The following is a 21,032-nucleotide window of genomic DNA, read 5'->3' as shown; positions in this document are numbered from 1 at the left end:
TGTAGGACACCTCAGGGCAGCAACACGTGACACAGGTGTGGCAGCTTATAGAAAGGATTGGGGAGTCTCTTCCCCCTTTTATTGAAAATGATCATTTCTATTCTAGTGCAAACACTGTACATTTTACATCACAAAGCAAGAGATAATTTATAGGATACACTTCCATCTGGAAATCCCGTGGCTTCACGCGTCAAGCTCTAACAGCCTCGTCAATCATCCATCCCTGTCATGCTCAAAATTCCCACTTTGAGGGAACCAGTCACCTACTTCTCTATTGAAAAAGGGGGAGCCTGAGAAAACAGTGTTTGTACAGAGCAGGCAAGAGGAAAATGCCTTAAGATACATCTTCTGCCCTGAATGGTACCCAAACTTAATGATAACTGTGGTAACCATGGCAACTCCCTAGCACTTCAACTGAAAATAAACTGAAACCCTGGAGAACTCCATGCTTTGAGGATAAGGCCCTTGATTTGCACATATATTTACATGGTTTAATAAAATACAGACTAAACATACACAATCATAAAATTTCACTTTGGCTTGATCGACAACAAGTTGCTATCTTTTGGCTGAGGTCATCAGCAATTAAGAAACAAACACCAAAAGCTGTTGGTTCATCCAGCTGGACTCTGTTAAGTAAATCCATGTAAACAAAGCAACATTGGGTGACCCATCACCCAGCTCAAAGGGGATGTAAAGGTCTTCTCTGAACTGACTGAAGGCAGCAGTCAGCTGTGGTGGCATCCCTAACCAAGCAGCCCGACCCAAGGCAAGACCCAACTCAAACTGGAAGTGCAAAAGCTTCCACATTCTTCCTGCAGGAGCAGCCCTGTGCCAGACAATTCAATTCCTCACACAAATAAAGTGAGGAGGCTGAACAGGGGCTTGCACAGGTGTTTATGTGAGCCCCTTCCTGTAAACCTCATCGTGTGGGGATGGAGATCTTGGTCCACAGATGGATAGCGGGGCACCAGGAGCTCCATGCTCCCCAAACTGCCTCCTTGCTAACCTCAGAAAGAGGTGTCCCTACACAGACAACAAAAAATGCTGCTCAAGGTGCTTCTTCTACTGCAGAAAAGGTGAGCAAAGACTGGGGGAAAGCCACAGGCCAGCAAGACACTGAAGGAAAGAGCTGAAACTCCAGGGTGAGCACTCAGGCCACCACAGGGGAATTCGTCCAGGCTGCTGTCACTGCTGGAATGTTGGTGGATTGTGGAGGAGGACAGCAGGGCAAGGAGAGTGGAGAGCACCAGCTTTAGGTACTCAACAACCAGTTCAACCTTTGAGTAATGTTACATGGCACCGGGTCCTTTCTGACCACATTCTTCAATAGTTTGTGTGTTTGTGTAGGCACAGGAAGCAGGAGTGAGTTTCTAAGTGCAGGCTGAGATTTCCAACATGATCACTTGGCTCTAGGAGCTGGACCCATGCTACTCATGATATATTTTGATTTATACACGTTAGGTTCTCTAGACTGCAGGTGGCCAAGAAAAGGGATCGAACAGAACATGATGTATTTCTTAAAACACAATGCTTGCCCAGCTTCCCTTTCCCTGGTGTTCTGCCTGTGACTTTCAGCTTTTTGTCCTGATCACAATTAGGGCTTTTTCCCTCCAAAATACCAATGCAGGGAGGAAAAAAATCCAGCAGCAATGCATACAATCACAGGCACAACTTACTCCAGTTTGGGTTTGGGGCTTTTTTCCTAGTGCTAGCTCAAATATTTTGGCTGGATTTCCATTCACCCTCTGCCAGTTTAATTTTCACCTACATTTTGAAGAGGTTTAATTCTCATTTCCCGCAACATGCTGTTTTAGACTATCAAAGCCCACTGTCAGACTTCAACATATGCCCAGTGTGTCTGCGGCAAACACCAGGATGAAGATCTAAGCCACTCTACCAGAAGTATTTCTCATGACTGAGCTTCATTTTCCTTCCCCTATGGTCCAACCTGGACCATGGACTAGTTCTGCTGCCTTCAGTGCGACTGTTCCATGCCAAAGTCCATCTCAGTTTGGACACAAGTGCTATTTGTCATAAATAAACCCCTTCCTCCCACAAATGTGAGAGGCAGGTATCACCAGCAACAAGAAAAATCCTTATTTCCTCAGGATGTTTGTGTGGAAGAAATTCCTTTTGGGCTGCATCTCCTCTACTCTTCATGGACGTAAATAAATTAGGGCCTAATTAGGTCTCCAGAGCCCAAAGGGAGGACAGCAGGTAGGGAAAATGGTTAAGGTTATAGGGCAAGCCTTACTGAGCAGTGTTATGGGAACTAGGATCTTTGGTGGGATGCTCTTGCATGTTCCCAAGAGCCACTTGAACCTGTCTGACTGGAGAGGAGATCTTTGTTGTATTCTGTGAAGCTGCCCATGGGGAAAATCTGCAAAGGAGTATGGCTCCCTCCCGCACCACTTCTTTGGGGTTTCTCATGGGAGGACATGAGCTGCCTTTTCAGTGCTGCCCAAGGCTGCAGGGAGGAGCTCTGACAAGGGTGAGAGAGGCTGTGGCTGGAATTTCAATGCACAGCTCCACCTGGATGCAGCACAAACATCCTGAACGTTTTCAATGGATTTTATTTTGTTTAATAAAAAAACACCAACCAAGCTTGCATGTATTATCTTATATATATAAATATATACAGTATATATAAAACAAATGCATCTGGACAACGCCTTTCCCTGTGGCACAAACTGTAAGGCATAGAAAGGAGTGTCCTGACAGTCCTATTCTTGGCACTACAGAGAGATCCCCCTGCTACACTCTCCCTGCTCACACACCCACATAGGCTTTTCTCTCTTCTTTGGCTTTTCGAGGCAGCGGTGCTGGGAATACTCAACAAAATAATGGAGCTCTGTGGAGCCCAAGGAGGTTTTCCAGGCAACTCAAACAGAATGAATCCATCTCGTTGCATTAATGGACTTCTCACAGACTAATAGGAATGTGCTGGCTCTGTGGCACAAGGGACTGGAGGGATGAGGGTTGGGTGGATATAATGCAAAGTGGTGACCAAACATATTCTTCTTCTAGGGTGAGCTGGGGCAGCGGGCAGAGGAGCAAGCTTTGCATCTCAGCATGGTGGTGGTGGGACTTGTTCATGGGCTGAGACTGGTAGACGTTTCTTTTTGCAGTCCCGTACAAAAATGGACACCAGCAAGGGTGAGACTGTCCTTTACTGAAGAAGCTCGTAGTATATTGAGCAGAAGCAATAAACCCGACAATAACAAAAAAAAAAATGGTGGCATTATCCCAAAAGGAAGGAGGAACCTTGTCACTCACAGGTTCGGTTTGCTCCCTATGTTCAGTTCTAGATGAGGGTTGGCTTTTTTGGCTTTTTTTTCTTCTTTTTTTTTTTTGTTTTTTTTTTTTTTTTTTTTTTCTTTTCTTTTTATGTTTTTTTTTCTCTTTTCCTTTTTTTTCTTTCAGCACAGACGAGTTGCGAAGCAGGACGGGTGCTGTTGTGTTTTCTCCTTCTGCAAGGCAGCTGCCTCCAGTCGTTAATTGACTGTGGGCACCTGATTCCTCTGTAAACTATATTCCTTTGCCTTCAGTCTCAGGTTGGCAATACTGTTGGCCATGTTCATGCCCTGCGCCGGGCTGGTGTTGGTACACGTGGCAGAGTAGGTCGCCATGGCACTGAGGGGTGGAAAGAGAAACATCACATCAGATGTGGCCTCCACACCACAGCAGACACTCACCACCAGAGCCTAAACCCTGGCTTTTCCATACCTGTGGGATGCATTCCTGGTGTCAGCAGGGAATTACCACTCCCCTTTATTTAACACCCTGGTAAATCTTTCCGCTGCAGTTCACACTCACGCAGCGCCAAAGCTGGTTGAAGTCAACAGGAAAATTTCTACTTCCTATTTTCTAACCCAAAAAAGTTTACAATGAAGTCAGCCTGTCAGTTAGACCATTGTCCTTAGAAGTATTCCCACTGAAAGCAATGTTTTTTTGATGAGACCAATTGCTGGTTTTACAGCCTGTGAAATCACGTCACTTCTGAAACACGTTACATTAAAGAAACATTCTGGGAAAAACCCGTTTCAACAATTGTGATGTTTTTTGGTTTCAGCCTTTGGAATGAAAATTTCCACATTTTTTTCCCCTCAAAACTTCAGCTCATTATAAAGAGCATGTCCTAAAGGCTGAAGGAAAAAACCCAAAACATAAACCACTTTTTCTCCCTTCAAACCACGACTTTATTCATGAAAAACATCACTTCTGAGAGCAGAGGCTGAACAAAGATCTCCAGCTCCTTTCTTATCCTACCAAAAAATCTGCAAATCTGCTTCCCAGACCACTAGTAAACTTGTTTAATCCATGTGTCCCATGGGTTTCTGTGAAAAGCAACTCCCCCTGTAACTCCCTAAAACTCAGCAAAGTGTTTGACCTGCTGCATTTCCTGTACATGGGTCCACAGATCAAAACCAGTTGAAAAGCACCACATGATCTAGAGGTGACCATTTAACACAGAGTGTTCAGAAGGAACCCCCAAATGCTCTGCTGGAGGTGAGCTTGGCTCTGGTGCTAACCTTTTCCATCTGCCTACCCAGGTGGCTCACAGCTGAGGCTCTGGGAAATGCTCTGCTCCATGCACAGCCCAAAAAACCAAGATGGGTTGGGTTGTTTTCCTTTTTGTCTTTTCCTTTTTCTGTCTTAAAAAAAAAATCTTCCAGCACTGACCTCCACAACTGGACGAGCCTTTGCAACAGCAAATCTCCCTGGAGGGACATGGGCACCTGCTGCACAGATCCAGGCTGGAGCTGTGCCTGCTCACCCTAGAGTACTGGTGGCATCTCTGACCTCCCAGGAGTTTATTTGCCACCCAGTGCTGTGTGAATCCTCAGCCTCCAGAAGATCTACACCAGGGAATATCTGCGTTTCACCAGCATCCAGGACACATAGATGTGTGTTTCTGGAGCTCTTCTCAGCCAGCTGCATCCCCTCAGTTCGCTCTCCATGGCTGGGCTGGTCACCCTCCTCACACCTAAGTCAGCAGCAATGGGAGAAGCTCAGTGCTGCCTGCAGGAGTGTGCAAAGTCTCACAAGGTGTAAAGCTGGTGGCTACTTAAGCCCCCATTCCCACCTGCTTCCACAAGGTGCATCTCTCCCATGTTTTTGAGCTGGAAGAAATTTGGAGAGCTTCAGGGGTACTCTAAACTAGGTAAAATAGGAGTTTTCAGTCAGGGGTGTAAACCGTCCCCATTCAAAACCAGGTTGCCGGCCAAATATGGGCTGAAACTGCAGGTCCCCAGAGGTGTGGGGAAGATGATCTCACTGATGCCAAGTGAAATCCCTGCTAAACCAAAAATCTCCAGAAGTGCTCTCTTTCAACAAGTTATTCCATCAGGAGCAGTGCACAAGAAGGCTGTCTCCAAACATCAGAATAGCTTGAGGGTTGCTCCAGACACTCTCCAGGGTCTAATAAGGGTTGAAGTCACCCTGTTGCCCCCTCCCTCCCACCCCATTCAGGCAGAGAAAAATCTACTTCCTCCACTCAGCTGTCTGCTTTCATGAAACACAGAGGAGCATCATGTTTCTGAGGCCTAAAATCCTTCTTTCAAATAAGGCTTTCAATGGCCCATGGAGTCAAAGGTTGCTGGAGTGGGAAGTGCAGGCTGACAGCACGACTGCCAGTCTTGTTTTCTTAGGAATCTATGCTAAAAAATGCCTAAGCAAAACAGTTCTCAACTTCAAAAAAATAATAGTATCTACTTGGCTGTCTATGTGACACAGATCTGCAAATAGCTTTGGTTGACCTGTGGCTGAATGTGTTTGGAGAATAAACACACAGATTGAAAACTTTTCCCAGATCTAAGAGTAAAAACAGCCCTGGCCACGCAGCTTTGGGCCCTGCTCTCAGCCCTCTCCAGGAGTGGCTGTTAATCAATCAGGGACTGGTACAGCACTGCTGGGAAGATGGGGAGGGGGCAGAGGGCCATGCAAACACTCCACATGGCTGGAGTGTTCCAGTATTATTTCACCAAGGGTCCAATATTTTAATAACCTTACTCACTGCAAAGCTTTAATGAGGCTGCAACAACCCGGCCCTTTAAGGTGAATGGGATTGGCAAGAGATGATCAGCAGGATTAGAAAACCTGGGGAGCATGGGGTGTCTGAGGGTCCTGAGCATCCCACATGGATGTGGAAACCAGCTGCTGTGTTCCTCTGCCAGTGCAGGGCAGTGGGAGGGTGGCAGTCCAGCCTGCTTTGATGTGTAAGCTGCAAATGTCTTTGCTGAAACATCGTGGCTTCAGACAAGGGCAAGATGTGTCTTTGCATCATGGATAGGCACAGCCTGGACCTGAGGGGCTGAAAAACCATCCCTTCTCCCTTGTTCTCCTCATTAGCACATCCCAGGCACTCCAAGTGACCTCAGACAGCCCTTCCCAGTGTGCCCTTGTAAGTTACCTTTGCAGGATCTTCTGGAAGTGATTATGAAGCTCCCTGTGTAAACAATATCTCGGGAGGGACAATCTATTTTTAGAAGTGTGAGAGGTAGAAATAAGCCATGAGCATTCAATAGGGATCTGGTACTGAGACCAGTGCAGTCTCACTGGGGTGGGGAAGGAACTTGCTTCCCTTCCCTGATCATCTCCCTAGGATGCTACACCAAGGAACACTTCACAGGGAGAAAACCTTAACCCTAAAAAGAAGGATTTTGATAGACAGCAGTCCTCAGATAAAATCCAAAGGATAAGGGCCATCTCTAAGACCAAGCTGGTGGCCATCAAAAGCATCCTTTTCCATATCTGGAGTGGGTGGATCTATGACTTGCTCTTCTGGAGATACAGGGTGGATGAGGAGGACCCCATGGAACTGAAGCAACAAACAGGAAGACCATGTGTTTGCAGATCTTACTGTGCAAACAATGCTTGGAGCAAAAAGAGGGTCAAAGCGACCAAGCAAGAGAGGTCCTGTGTGTGGTGTGGCTCCTGGAAGGCAGTGGGAAGCTGGCTGTGTCCAGGCCAGATGAACAGGAAGAAATCCAGCCAAAGGCTTCACGGTCCTGACCAACAATGAAGCCACTGTGCTAAAAAACACCCGCCAACCTCATTTTTAACTGCCTGTGAGCCAACTGGCTCCCCACAAACCAACACATCCTGTGGATCTTGCGTCCACACCCAGTTCCTGCAGAGCCGGGAATCGCACAGAAAGGACAGGGAGGCCTGTGATGTGCACGGACATCCCAGATCCTTTGAGACTGGGGTTGCCACATCCACGCTCCTTTCCTGTCATCCCTTAAGCAGCACTGACCACAGGAGGTGGGCACTGAACACCAGCCCGTCACCTGGCCCGTAACGCAGGCAAACCACAGCACAACATTCACACACACACTTGTGCTCAGGCAGTAGAAAGAAACTGCTCACCAGCTCAGTGCTGAGCGCTGCTCCACATGGATGAAGTAAGTTCCCAGCCCTTCCTTGCATCCCAAGCAGTGACTGCCATGGGACAGCCACAGAACTCCCTCTTCTGGCCATTGTGTGGTGGCTGAGCCTCCCCAAGTGCTCTGACCTCCCCTCCCCTGCATCTGTGTCCTGTGGAAAGGTTTCTTCCTTGCTATAAACCAGATGCTCTAGGGCAATCCTTCCGTTTCCATGTATTTCTACCTGAGTCTCTTTCAAAACTTCCTGAATTGCAGAGAGAGACCACCAGAAAAGAAGCTGCCAGAAAGTCACAATGATACCGAGCCAGGACCACATTGCAAAACTGGCAATGAGATGGGGTGGGGTGGGAACAGGTAAGGAAAACCAGTGGGATGGTCAGACTGCTGTATCCTCCAGATGTCCCATGTGAGTACACCAGAGCTGTCTGAGGGCCACTTTTGGGACGATCCAGTGGAGTTATTCACTCACCTGTAGGGTGAGGTGGTCCCCCAGGAGAGATAGTCAGTGGGTCTCGGAGCGGGGCGAGGTACTATGGGCTGCTCCACGGCTGTCACATCCCCTGAGTAGGATTTGAGCAGAGAGGCGTTCTTGCTGGCCAGCATGGCCCTCTCATTCCGGCGGAACTTGGCTCTCCGGTTCTGGAACCACACCTGGAGGGGGAAGAGCAGAGACTCACCAACCATCACAACCAGCTCTGCTGTGACACTTGCCCCATCCCCACACCACTGTGTCCCGCAGGCTCTGCAAAAGCTGGCTGCTTGGGCAGCCTGTCCCTGGGAACCCTAAGGACAAGACAATCCTCATGCCTGCTCTGATAAAGCCCTCATGTGAGGGACTGGCTGAGAGGCACGGGTCTGTCCTGTGCTGATGGCAGCAAGGCCTGGGAGTGCTGTACAACTCATGTTCCATGATCTGCTTTGACCTTCAGAAGATGCAGGCTTGCAAGCTAAGAGCTCAAGATAACATGAGCAGCCTGAGCATCCAGCATCTTGGCCTTGAACGAGCCATATGGACACATCTGACTGGGCAGGTGGCAAATGGTGGGGGCAGATCAGGCCTGGCAGTCTTCCTCAAGGCATGGTGCACTTGGGGCTGCAGTACAGCATGACCCAGGAGCTTGGTGACCCTAGTGTGCCACACAGCCCTCAAGGACTCCTGCTGCCATACTGGAGTGGCCTGATGATCCTCCAGGTGAGGTGTGCCTCGGTATAAACTGTGGGATTACCTGAACTCTGGCTTCAGTGAGGTTGACTCTGCGTGCAAGGTCTTCCCGTACAAAGGCATCGGGGTAGTGTGTCCTCTCAAAGACCCTCTCTAGTGCCTGGAGCTGGCTGCTGTTGAAGGTAGTCCTGTTCCTCCTCTGCTTTCTTTTCTTCTTCTCTTCTGAGTTCAGCTGATCATCTGGAGAGACAATTGGAGATGTGAAAAGTGAGAAAGCTATGAGCCCAGAGCCACGGGGTGAACAACCTCAATGGCTGCAGGACAGAAAGGGCTTGGGAAGGGGCTTGTACAATTTCAACACGACACATTAACCACACTGTGTTAGTCCCCATGTAAAGAGGAGGGGGAAAGTGCACTCATCCCAAGCATTTATTTTCCAACTCAACTGTGTAAGACTTGTACCAGCTCTCTCACATTACCCCAGGTCTCAGCTTCCTTATCTCTGAAAAGCAACAAAAAAAGCCCAAAATGCATCTCCCCATTCTCAATAATCCTGGAAATCTTTTCTCACACCAAAGAATCACAAAGCCCTGTTCTCTTGGCTTCAAGTTTCCAAGGATTGCTCTTACTGTGATGTAATACAGATCTCTGGGGTAACAGCATGTTGGATACCATTACTGAGGAACAGTTGTGCCCTCTGCAGCATCCTCCTTGCCTCACCCAGCCCAGCAAGGTGTTAAACAACCACCTGCGCATCCCATAAGAGCATGTATTGTTTTGTACCTGGTTTGCATTTACTCAGCAATAAATCAATACATCTGGATCACACCACTACTGTCTGTGCTTACAGTCACTGGAGCAACATAGTGCTGAGCTAACCATGAAATGGCTTTTCTGAACAAGTGTGTGCTCTGCACCAGCTCTCCTTTTCCCAGTGCTGTTGCAGAGCAACATCTCCTATTCCAGAGTATGCTCACCCACCACACCAATCCCAGCCCAGCAAACCCTTCAGTTACCATGGGATGCCACACCAAAGAAAGGGGAGAGCAAGGCACCAGCCTGCAGAGGCAGGAGGCCACTGCTGGCACTGTGAAAGAGCCCCACACAGGCTGCAGGATGGGCATGTCACTGCCTTGCACTCATCCCTCTTCAGCTGCTCCATGTGTGTAGGGTGCCACCAAAACCACCCAGATTAACCCGGGGGGATCTGAGCCAATATTCGTGTCAGCATTAAAGTATTCTGATCCCTGAATCTATAAAAATGCACATGCTAGTGAATCATATTCTAAGTTCACCACCACATACCTTGGCTCAGGCAACAGTCTCACCTGGAGAGTCCTAGGGCTTGACCTACTATGTACAGTTGGAGAACCCCCCCTCAACAGTCACTCCTTTTGCCATGTACAAATATGACAGCTCCCCCTATCCTCCTCCTCTCCAGAGGGTATGTAAGGCACAGGGAGGGGCTGACAAGGAAATTAAAGTCTACAGTTGTTGTCCTCACCACCTGTTTGTGCTGCTTTTCACAGACCATATGGTACCAGTTACTGCACCTGAAGGCCTTTGGAGCAAGGCCCATCCATTTGGGAACAAAAAAGGACATTCCTCTTAAATTAAAGTAGGGTTTTCAAATTCCTGCAGGTTTACAGTGCCTCCATCCCTAATCCTTATCCAACAGCCTGATGATCCCCAGAAGACTTCTTCCCAGCCTGGGGATTCCTGGGTGCAAAAATACGCCCTTGGTTTTCCCATATCCAAGAGGAAATATTTGGAGACCAGTTTTTAACAGGCACACTGAGTCGTAAAGCTGAGCTGGGAAGGGACTGGCAGAGGCAGGAATGTGCAAGAAAAACAAACGCACGTAGGAATGCCAGGGAATTAAAGCAAGACTTCAGGTGAATCTATCAGCTTGGGTGGTGGGAAGTAAAGCAGTGGAGCAGAGGGATGGGATTTAACTGCTGCTTGTGCAGAACCCCCTGCACACATTTCTCCCTGCTGGGGGGTTTAATGCTGTCACAGGGTCACTGCCCTATAAAGAAGGAGAAAAATCCTGCATGTCCTTCCCTTGACTCATCATCAAACCCTTCTCAACAAGGGTCAGTTATTTCCCCCTGGCTCAGCTGGTGAGTTTCGACACAGCTGTGCTGCTGTGCACCACACAACATAGCAAATGAGCCTCAGGGCACAAACGTCCCTCCGAACGCCACAAACATTGCAAGACCAGCTGCTGAAGAGGCCAATGTCAACATGGCCTCCTTCAGAGTTATTCATTTCATGCTATTTTCCAATCTAAACTCTGCCTATGCAGAGTGTATGAACAAATCAATAAAAGCCTTTGGAACCCCTTCAGAATCCCATCCAGGCCTCTGAAGCATCAGTTTCTGCACAGAAGACAACACCCGGCTGGAGGGAACACGAGCCTGAGGCCGTCTGGCCGTTGCTCAATCCTGCGTGACAGCTACACATGAGGAAGGGTGAGCACATCCCTCTGGGGAGCGAGAAGAAGGGCCAAATCTGTAAAACACTGGAGAAAAAAGAATTCTCCCTGCCAAGCACGTTAGCACAATTTGCCTGGTTTCCTCCCAGCGTAAAGCGAGACGCCGGTGATTCACAGCTCACCTCGTAATTACTGCGCCCAAAAATAGCCGGGCGGAGGAACGGAAAGTGTCCGCGCTGAGTGACTCACGGCCGGGTCACCGCTGGCTGAAGCACCCCCAGCCTCGGCTGGCACGGAGCAGGGCTGTGAGTCACCCCCCTTTTCCAGGGACAGAGCTGGATGGAGGTGACAGCAAAGCACAACCTGTGACAGGGAGGTTCAGAACTTTGGGGCCTCCTTTCACCGCACCTCTGGAACAGCGCAAGATCCAAAGGTCTACAGGAGCGACTCGGGTAGCGGGGAAAAGAATAATAACAGAATAACCCAGTCCAGAGCAGCACTGGGTTGATTGCTCCTTGTGTCTTGCCATGCAGGCATCTGCCACACGCTGGTTACAAACTGCTAACGAGAGACTGCACACACCTAAACCCCAGCTGCCTGCACACGTCACCTTGGTCACAGCACTCCCCCGGCTGCCTTCAGCATGTCAGCAGGGTACTTCTTTTTCTCTGCCATTATTTCTTTATCAGGAAACAACGCTGAACACTGAAAAATGGTATTCCTGAACAGTGTTGACAGCACTAGTGACTGGAGTCAGCAGAAATGGAGAGGAGAGGAAAACAGCTCTAAAGCTTTTTAGATAGGTCAGAAGTGTTTCATCAACATTCTTTTAATCAGAAAAATTTTATTACAAGCAGTGTTCTCAAAAGCTGAGCAGCTTGCAAATGTGCCTCGCAGAGAAATCGAAATGCGCGCTCTCCTCTCAGGAGCCCAACGCTGGAACATCTGGGAATTTCATTTCCAAATCCCAACCTTTCATGCTGGGCTGGGGGACTTTGTTTCCTGTTTCCACATTTGCATTTTCCTGCGTTATTTCTACATTCTCCCATAACGTGCAAGTCCTGGTGTCATACACAAGTGCACCAAAGCATTTTAAAGTGTTCCTAAATGATACAGCATGAAAAATCCCATTCTTTTTTCCTCTTGCAGCGAGGCAGATTCACACTTGAAGACACTCCAGTCTATTCTCCTCACTGCACAGTGTCTGTCCCAGTGTCTGTAACTATCACTGGGGCACCATCAGGCAGCTCCTCTTGGGCTGCCACATTGAAAATGCAGTGCATTAAAAAAACAAAACAGAGCTGAGAACTAAATGCCTATGTAGAAGTTTCAAGATTGGTATTTTTTCCATCAATACTTACAACCGCAACATATTTTAGATTTCCAGTTTGCAGGAATGCTTGTGCATACTTGCATTCATTCCAGGTCAGAAGAAAAGCTAATTTCCAGATGGGATTTACATTCTGTGGGCAGTTTGGAAAAGTTTTGACCAGTCCTATTAAGTCCAGAACCAGCTATTATAGTACATTAATTGGATCCAAATCGAAAGTAAACAATTTGATTTAATTAAGGGAGGGATGGAGACACTCAACCACAGTATAATGTACGGTAAGACAGGAAAGAATTGTCACATCAGTTACAGAAACTCTAAACCGAGAAAGGATTCCAGAAAGAAAATAAGGAATCTCACTCTCATCACAGCCTTCAAAATAAGAAGCTAACGTTTGAGCAGAGATTTAAGAACAAGCAAGAAAAATTATTTCACAGTGAAAAAAATAATAAACTATAAACTAATAAGGCAGCAACTAAAAACTCTTAAAATACAAAAAATACTGCAATCCAGAGAAAATTTTATTCAGATTGGCGGAGAAAGAAAGGAAAAGGGAGAATAGAAAGGAAAGGAACAGGGCTTTTTATTGGGTTTAAACTTAAATTTAATGAAGCTTGAATAGAAATATTTCTGTGTGCTCTCCCAGCCCTCGGCAGACTCCTCTCCCCAACATCAGCCATCCAGTTTAAAGCCTGTCACAGACTCCCAGTCCAGTTTTACTCACGCTCTGCTTTGCTTTCGATTCAGTACATCCCTCCAAAATATTGCAACGCTGTGGGTGCAGGCAGTTTTGTCAAGTGCGGGAATGGGAAGCAGGGATGGGGACATACAAAATCCACACGGTGACAAAGCCCTGCCCCACTGATTTGAGACAAGTCTCACATGATTTTCCAGCCCGCTCCTCTGGGCACTGGGAGCCCATCATCCAGCAGCAGCATCCGGTGTCTTTGCCAGATGTGAGCAGGGACAGAAGACGGGCAGGGGGACATACATGGGTAAGATTTCATGCTCAGAGTTGCCTGAAGTAGCTTTCTAAGACCTCCCAGGAGAGAACGAACTCCAGCTCACACATATTTCTGTGCACAAGAGAAGTATTTTCAAATGGAAATAAGGTTTAACTTCAGGGCACACAAATGCTACACGGATAAGGTGTAAGTACCCCACAGCAGCCATCACAAATGTAGGCAATATGGAATGAAAGATAACATTTAAAAGCAAAGTAAATATGTTAAGGTAGGAGATGCCTATTAAGTCATGTACTGAAGCTAGCCCTGACGAGCCCAGCTGTACAACAGTGATAACAGCAGATTTTTATTTGTGATTACAGGTCAGACTACAGAGATTTTTGAACTATCATTTTCCTCTCATAACACAACACCAGCTGAGCTTTTTTCCTAACCTCTGCTGTTTATTTGGTTTTTTCTGCACTATCTTAATGTTTAAATTATTTCAATTACACAGAAAATTCAAGTATCCAAAGTTCAAATCTAGTTAAGAGCACCAGGAACACAGAAAAAACTAACAAAGAAACAGATGCTCTATTTCCTTTAAAAGCCATCTCTTGTGATTATCTCACAGTCCGGTTCAAGTTTTGCACATAAATAATAAGTTGTTCTGTGCATGAGCATGAAGCTTCAGAAAGGCAATACTGAATTTTTCATACCAAACCTGAGTTTTAATATTAAATGGAAAAATGTGCATATTTTCAGTGTTACCCGTGGGGCTATGGCAGTTCCTCTCCAAAGTGTCTCCAATGTGGAACCTATCAGGGTGATTTTCAGCTGACTGCATACAAACAATTACAGATCATTATGGAGCTGTGAATGGCTGCTGCATGGGTAGCAAGGAGAGAGCACTGCCCTCCCTCTACTGTTGCACTTGGCTCTGCCTGCCAGACCTGCTGAGGTCCTGTATAGCCACAGCCTCACCAACATCAAGGATGAAACCCTCGCTGTCCTCCCTCAGGACAGGTGCTCAAGCAGAGGGACCTCCTGCCTGCACCGTGGCCAAAAGAGACATTCTCATGTGGGATCCGAGGCACAGTACAGTCAATGACGCTCGCCACCAGGAATGAGGTCTTGGGGTTGTCACCTTCCAGGTGGAGAGTCTGTAGACACCTCCAAGCTCCTGAAAATAGTTTCCAGCATGCAAACAAATCTTCACCCAAACTTACCAGGCACTGGAGACTTGAGTGCAGAGGCTTTCCGCTCTGCTCTGCACTTTTGTGGGTGTGCAGGGATCAGGTCCCATTAAAATCCCAACCTGCCCTGTTCTTGACCCACAGACAGGGCAGCACCAGAAGCCAAGAGCCCTATTCTAAGGCAAATGTAAGCCAGAGCTTCTTTTCAGGGTGGTTTCAGCTCTGGTGCTCTGCCTCTCATCTGGTGGCAACCTGCAGAGCACATGGGCAGTTACAACAGCTAAGATGTGAGCCCTCCCTAACCATGTCGGTGTTCCCACTTGCTGGAGCTGACAGAAGAAATTATATTTGGGGAAAAAAATAGTAATCATGATCCCACAGAAATCCAGAGAGTCTCCCTGGGAAACGTAATGTTAAGTGTTAATTATTGGGAGAACAACATTTGCAGGGGCAGACATATACATCCTCCTCCAGGAATTGGTACAAAGCCATGGAAAGTCCCCCTACATCCCACAGATCGGTCTGAGTTCTGCTGTAACAGCTCTGCTTTTATATTCACTAGGGTTTTCCTTCTGTGCATCCTACAGCTCACAAGGCACATGGCTTAGTCCTGCTCTTCTAACAAGCCTTTCCGACGGGTCTTGGGGTCAGAGTGTTCCCATAATACAATAAGCGCTGTATGGATCTCATAAGCTCCAAGGCACAGTATGTTATGTGTTTGGAATTCCTTGTATGCTTTTATACTTTGTTTTACATATTGTAATTTTTACATGCATTACCACATTGATCCTTGGAAAATTAATTTTAAAAAAACCCCACATAATCAAAAGCAAACACATATTTTAAAAGCCTGCCAGCGGCAAATCATGTTCTGTGAGACTGCACTTTGTAACTGACAAAGAGACCAAACCACCAGACCGTGGCAGAGATCCAGCAGCATGGATTCACCAGGCTTGGGAGGGGACAGGATCCAAGGGGGCTGTGTTCCCCCGAGTCCCTCATTAGATCAACCCAATGCTGCAGAGACACTGGACCCATGACAGAGGAGAAGGAACGCAATTGCAGAGCTGCGCCAGCCAAACCCCACCATCACACCCGGAGGTGTCACACCCCAAATGTCCCAGCACAGCACTCGGCTGCCAGCGTGACCTCCAGACCTTCCTGGAGAGCTGGAGCCCCTCAGCCTCTACAGCCCCTCCCTCAGTCCTGGTTAAGACCCTCGATCAGTGTTTGGCAGAGTGGAACATGTGTGAGCTCACGGCTTTGCAAGGTCAGGGGTTTGACTTCCAACACCCACGTCCTCTTCCCATCAGCTCCCCTTCTCGTGCCATGTGTCCTGATGTTTCATCCTAGGAATGGCATTTACTCAGCACAGACCAAACTTCCCAACCTCCACCCTGCTCTATCAGTTTCTTCGCACTTCCAAAGATGCCTCTCTACGTTCTTGATCCCCTCCCTGCCCTGGTTCATTCCAGAAGACAAAAAAAAAAAAAAATTCTCGTCTCCTGTCCAGCACCCTTTTCCTTCCTTTCTCTGCAGACTTGAAAAGCCAAGCTGTGGGACACTGCCCCCTTTAATGCACACATGGTGTATTCCAAACCAGCACATCAGCTCCAAGTGTCCTTCAGAGCCACCACTGCTCTTAACTTGACTGTGCAATTAAAACTTTCCATGCAGGAGCAGACTGAAGTGTCAGGACAGCCAATATCAATATCCACGTCCACCTGGATATACACCATGAGCTGCCTCCAAGACAGAGGCAGCAAGCACCACTGCAATTAGGACAGGACAGGTTACTAATCTATTTTCCATACTCATATCCCCCTGGAGTGAGCTCCATAGGGTTATAGGTTATGCAAAAGGCACACGGTATTATTTCTACCCGCTTCCCTGCTGGATTTTCCTAGTGTCCCCTTCTCTTTATGTACAGAGGTGACCCCCTCCCCAGACCTATCGCTTGCCATGAATCATGAAGAGATGGAAGCCATGAAGTGGAGACCTGGCACTGCATGCCCACCTGGACTCTGGGCAACACTGCTTTTAATACACGTCCTCTTGCATTTAGAAAAAGTGGCAAAAAATTCTCATGAACTTCAGCTAGAAAAACTTTCAAATAAGGAAAATTAGATATTTTTGCAACAAGCTGACAAGTGCAAAAATAAAAAGGGGGGTGGGGAAAGAAAAACAAAAGGGTTTTTGTCAAGACAGAAAAGAGCTGCCTTGGGGGGGATTTTTTTTCTGTCCATATATACACTGCAGACGAACCAATTGGCATTTCAACTGGCTCATTTCCAAACACTGTGGCAGCCACGAGAGTCTGCAAATGTTCCCCAGCAAGCTCCTGCCCGCACGGGGAACGACTGACTCAAGCTGACTGGCTCCATTAATGTCTCTTCTTGTCCAGGTCCCCATTGTGCTGCTGAGAAGTACCATTATTCAGCAGCCATCCCAACTGGATCTGGAAATTCACTTGGATGGGTTTTTTTGGTACGTGGGACCTGCACAAACAGACTGACAATGACCAGTGGGATGCACACGCCAGCTGGCTCCTCTGGTAGGCAGGAAAACTGCTCTCAATGGGTATTTCATCTGTGTATTCCTGGAATATCCAGGACTGCAAACTGCATGGCATGGAACAGCCATGCCAGGACCACAGGGCGCCATGGGCCAGGAGAATGGGAGGTGCAAACGGCGACGAGAACATGGGAATGAGCTCTCCAAGGGCTGTGCTCCCTTTCATTAGCATCCAAGAACAAATGTGTTTCAAGGAAATTGGACCACCACCACCCCTTCCCAAGCAAACTGGACTGGAGCTGCTGCAAAGCTTCACTTAGAAACCCATTTTTTTTACCGCTAATGGATTTTATGGGTCCCTCTTGATCACAACTGGAAAAACTATATCATCCAAGGTCCAGAAATAACATAACTTGAGCCTGGCACTCAGCATCCAGCCCACCTGCCTTTTCCAAGGGCTGAGCATCCCGACTGGGATCACACTCCTTGGGTGGGGGATAAAGGCCCTTAACAGTTGCTACAGGAGGCAAAGGGATCAGAGCGTGTAGGGCCATTTAAAAACAACTTTCTCCTTCCCATGTCCACAGTTAAAACATACTCTTCCAAGGAGAAAGGACAAGGAGATAGGACAAGGCTGCTGCTGGTGTCTGGGAGATTTCTGTTGGACAGAGGGACATCCAGCAAAACAGGAAGGCAGATGGGACAGATCATGGGCTCCAGGATGCTCCACACCCCAGCTCTGCAGGATGCAAAAAGAAATCAGGCTCAGACCCACCTCCATCATTTGCCTCTTCTGGACAGTGAATGCATTTCACATTAGCTAATAAATTGCTACATCTTATGTTTCTTAGTCTGCTGGAATGATGAATATTTTGGAATGTATTTTGAATGGTTCCTTGCCAGAGTTGAACAATCATCCAGAAATCTGAAATCAAAAAGCTGAAGAATGGAAACCCCTGTCTTTCCAGAGTTCACCGCAGTTTGAAAAGCGCAACTCCCAGCAGCGGAGGCAAAATAATGAGAGTGCCTGTGAATTGAGGCACACAAGGGATATGCTGGAAATGACAATCCTTAATATGGAGTAATAAGTTTTGCCTCCAGGTGATGAATATATTATAGGATATCTGTTTATTCCTGCCCTTGATCTGTCTGAAATGTCAGATACTCTAACCTGGAGGATCAGACAATTTAAGGGACCTGTGCAGGAAGGTGGGACATCTCAGCCACAAAACACTGCTTTTGGTCTGGTGCAGGGTTAGCAGACAAATGCTGCGGTTCTAGCAAAATTTAACAGAATTTAAACCTTTTAAAGGGCTCTAGCTAATGAATCACATCCACTGCCAGACCAGCCATATCCTCACCTAGCACAGGAGTATCTCAAAACCAGCATAAGACTGGATGGCTTGCCTGAATCAGTTCATGTGGATCACCAGCCACCAGGCAGCGAGGGCTGAGCCAGCTCAGCATAAACCCCAAGCCTGGATGGAAAGTCTCCATGGATAAAGGAGACCATAAGTGGTCTGGTCTCATTGGAACAGCTCCAAGGAATAAGCTTTTCTCTCCCCCATAGAGATGGGCTGTCTAGACACATTGGCAAGGCTGTGCTGCCGAATTTGCAGTGCTGCATCCTTCTCATATCCACCCTGTCAAATACAGCAAATTCCTGTCCCTCAGCCTCTTAGCCTGGGCATTTTTTCAAACTTCCTAGTGTCACTCATGTCCAGAAATGTCAATTATGTTTAATGAGACATTTTTAAACAGCCTTCTCCACACACGCAGGAAAACATCTTATTTTCTCTATCAACCCTCTGGCAAAATAATTTATTATTTCATTATTTCATTAAATATTTTTTGCTAACAATTAAAGTAAAAATAAAGTAAATCAAGTACAAGGTATTTTTAAGCCAAGAAACACTGATATATGAATATTAATTGCAATGGAAATGCAGGAAAAAATTTTCTCCAAATAATAACAATACTACTCAGCAAACCCTCTGGGAGTTAGGTGATGTTTTTCACTGGAAAAACAATGTTTGAGAATATTTAGAGAGAACATGCCTAGCCTCAGGACCACATTCAATACAGTACGGAAGTGCAGATTTAAACCCATCCACATCAAAGCTGTCCTGAAAGAAGCAAATTACCTTCCACCAGATTAAAGATTGCAGGGGTGATTAGTGTGTATTAGACAGATTTCTCCATCATCAGAGGTCCTCAAAGCAGGCTAGAGGAATGTGTGCCAGGGCTAGCATAGATCAAACAGCACGTGAAAATTCCATCTGGCCCTGGAGTAGAGGTGGACTGTGGACACAGCTTCATCAGTTCACTGCCAGACTCACATCCCTGGAGCCCACACCACTCTCCCAGCTCTCAGTGAAGCTCTATTTGGGGAAGAGCTTTAGTAGATGGCAACAAAACCAGCAAAAATCAAAACTGGGGACACCAGACAGCAAAGCAGGGTTGGATTTGGCAGCCTGGGACACTCCCTGCCTTTCTGAAGGACTGTGGGCAGGACAGGCTGCTCCTCTGAGCCTCTGCTCCCTTCCCTGCTTTGCCTCACCCATCTGCTCAGACCTCCCCCTCTCTGAGGATGTGCTGTGCCACTCTCTTTGCTCATAATACATCCAGCAGCCCCATGCTTAGAAAGGTGCAGACAAAAAGCAAATCACTTCCAAATAAATCAGAAGTGGGATACACTGGCATTACAACATTCACGCTGTTGATCTTCACAGCACAGAAAATAAAATAACAGCAAGTAACAAAAACACTTTCAGTGTGTGGTATAAAGGTACATAGCAGCTATTTCATTTCAGGTGCATACACAAATGATGGCTGGTGTATTTGTGAGTCCTGCAGTCCCATTTCCCAGCCATTGTCAGTGCTAGCAGGGCACAGAGCCCCAGATCATCCCACTGCTGCACTGCAGGCCCTCCCTCAGCGTTGCTGACCTACTGAACCACAAATCCAGACCTGGATGTCTGGGTCGATTGAGACAGAAAGATCCATGGGATGGGCTCTCTCTCTGCTTCCCTCAAGGGGACTTCTGAAATCACCTCATCCCTAGGAAAGGAAGCTCACCTGCTCCTGGCTGCTCACAGAAACCTCAAGAGCCTTCATCTTCACTTAGGAGATCTCTGCCAACCTCTCTGGTCACGTGAGCAAGTATGCAAGTGGTTCTCTGTCAGAGGTGGCCTCCTCCCTCTCCCTCTTCCTCATGCAGCTCTCCACACATCTTCCAGAAAGGGGTACCAGGGATGGCCAGCACAGCTCAGGTTGAACACCCTCTCTGGCCAGCCCCAGGGCCCAGCCAGGTGCTGGACATGCTGAGCTGGAAGCAGTGAGCACCTGTGAGCAACCAGACACAACCAGAGGCTCCTGGCCATGGGCCACCACCAGCCTGGATGCCTGTGGGCACGTCCTCCAACTGGCCCCACATCCCGGCCCACTCACACCAACTCTCCAGGCTCCCCTGTAGTCACACAAATTGAATTCAATTCATGCATGGGAATCCAGTGTCCTGATATGCCAACAACTGTACCTGCAACCTGGACAGGGCCTGGATTTTCTGGTACAGGTCAGCTGCAATTATGCTTCCATCCTGGGCACAAGGGACACTAGAGTGGTGCTGGGTGGACTGAAATATCCCCCATGCAGGTCCTGGAACACGCAAATGGCTACACAAAGACCACTGCCACGCAGCGAGGTGTAACAAAGAACCCCAAACCAGCTGGGAGAGAACTAAAGCACAACGGTCTGGTCCTGAAATAGGCCCTCTTTTTCTTTTAAGCACAGCTCATTATATGTTTGCTGGAAAAACAGAAAAGCATTTTCCACAGAGAGGAGGACATCCAAGAAAAGCCCTTTTGGACATAAATTGGCAGGAGACTCCCAAGCATTTATCTTCAGCATAGAATGTGCTCTGTCAGGAGGGCTGTAACTAACAATACACTGAAAAACATGCCACAGACTTCCACTGTATTTTATTTGGCACTAAGGGGTTATTCCTCAACACAAAGTATTTGCAACTGGCATCGGTTAAATGAGAAATTACAACCTTC

The 21,032-nt window shown here is 47.4% G+C and overlaps 1 protein-coding gene across 1 annotated transcript in view; it reads right to left on the bottom strand.

Annotated features, from left to right (window-relative positions):
* Positions 1-45: 45 nt before the first annotated feature.
* The window catches only part of PRRX1 (paired related homeobox 1), a 39,710-nt gene continuing 18,723 nt past the window's right edge, over positions 46-21,032 (bottom strand). The window contains exons 2-4 of the mRNA XM_069023453.1: positions 8,618-8,793; positions 7,861-8,042; positions 46-3,636 (exon numbers count right to left, since the gene is read on the bottom strand). Of these exons, the coding sequence (XP_068879554.1) occupies positions 3,498-3,636; positions 7,861-8,042; positions 8,618-8,793 (497 nt within the window). The 3' untranslated portion in view covers positions 46-3,497. The remainder of the gene's footprint in view (positions 3,637-7,860; positions 8,043-8,617; positions 8,794-21,032) is intronic.

This window comes from Aphelocoma coerulescens, chromosome 8, assembly GCF_041296385.1.
Source record: "Aphelocoma coerulescens isolate FSJ_1873_10779 chromosome 8, UR_Acoe_1.0, whole genome shotgun sequence".
Taxonomy (NCBI): Eukaryota; Metazoa; Chordata; class Aves; order Passeriformes; family Corvidae; genus Aphelocoma; species Aphelocoma coerulescens.
This window is presented reverse-complemented; position numbering and strand designations above follow the sequence as displayed.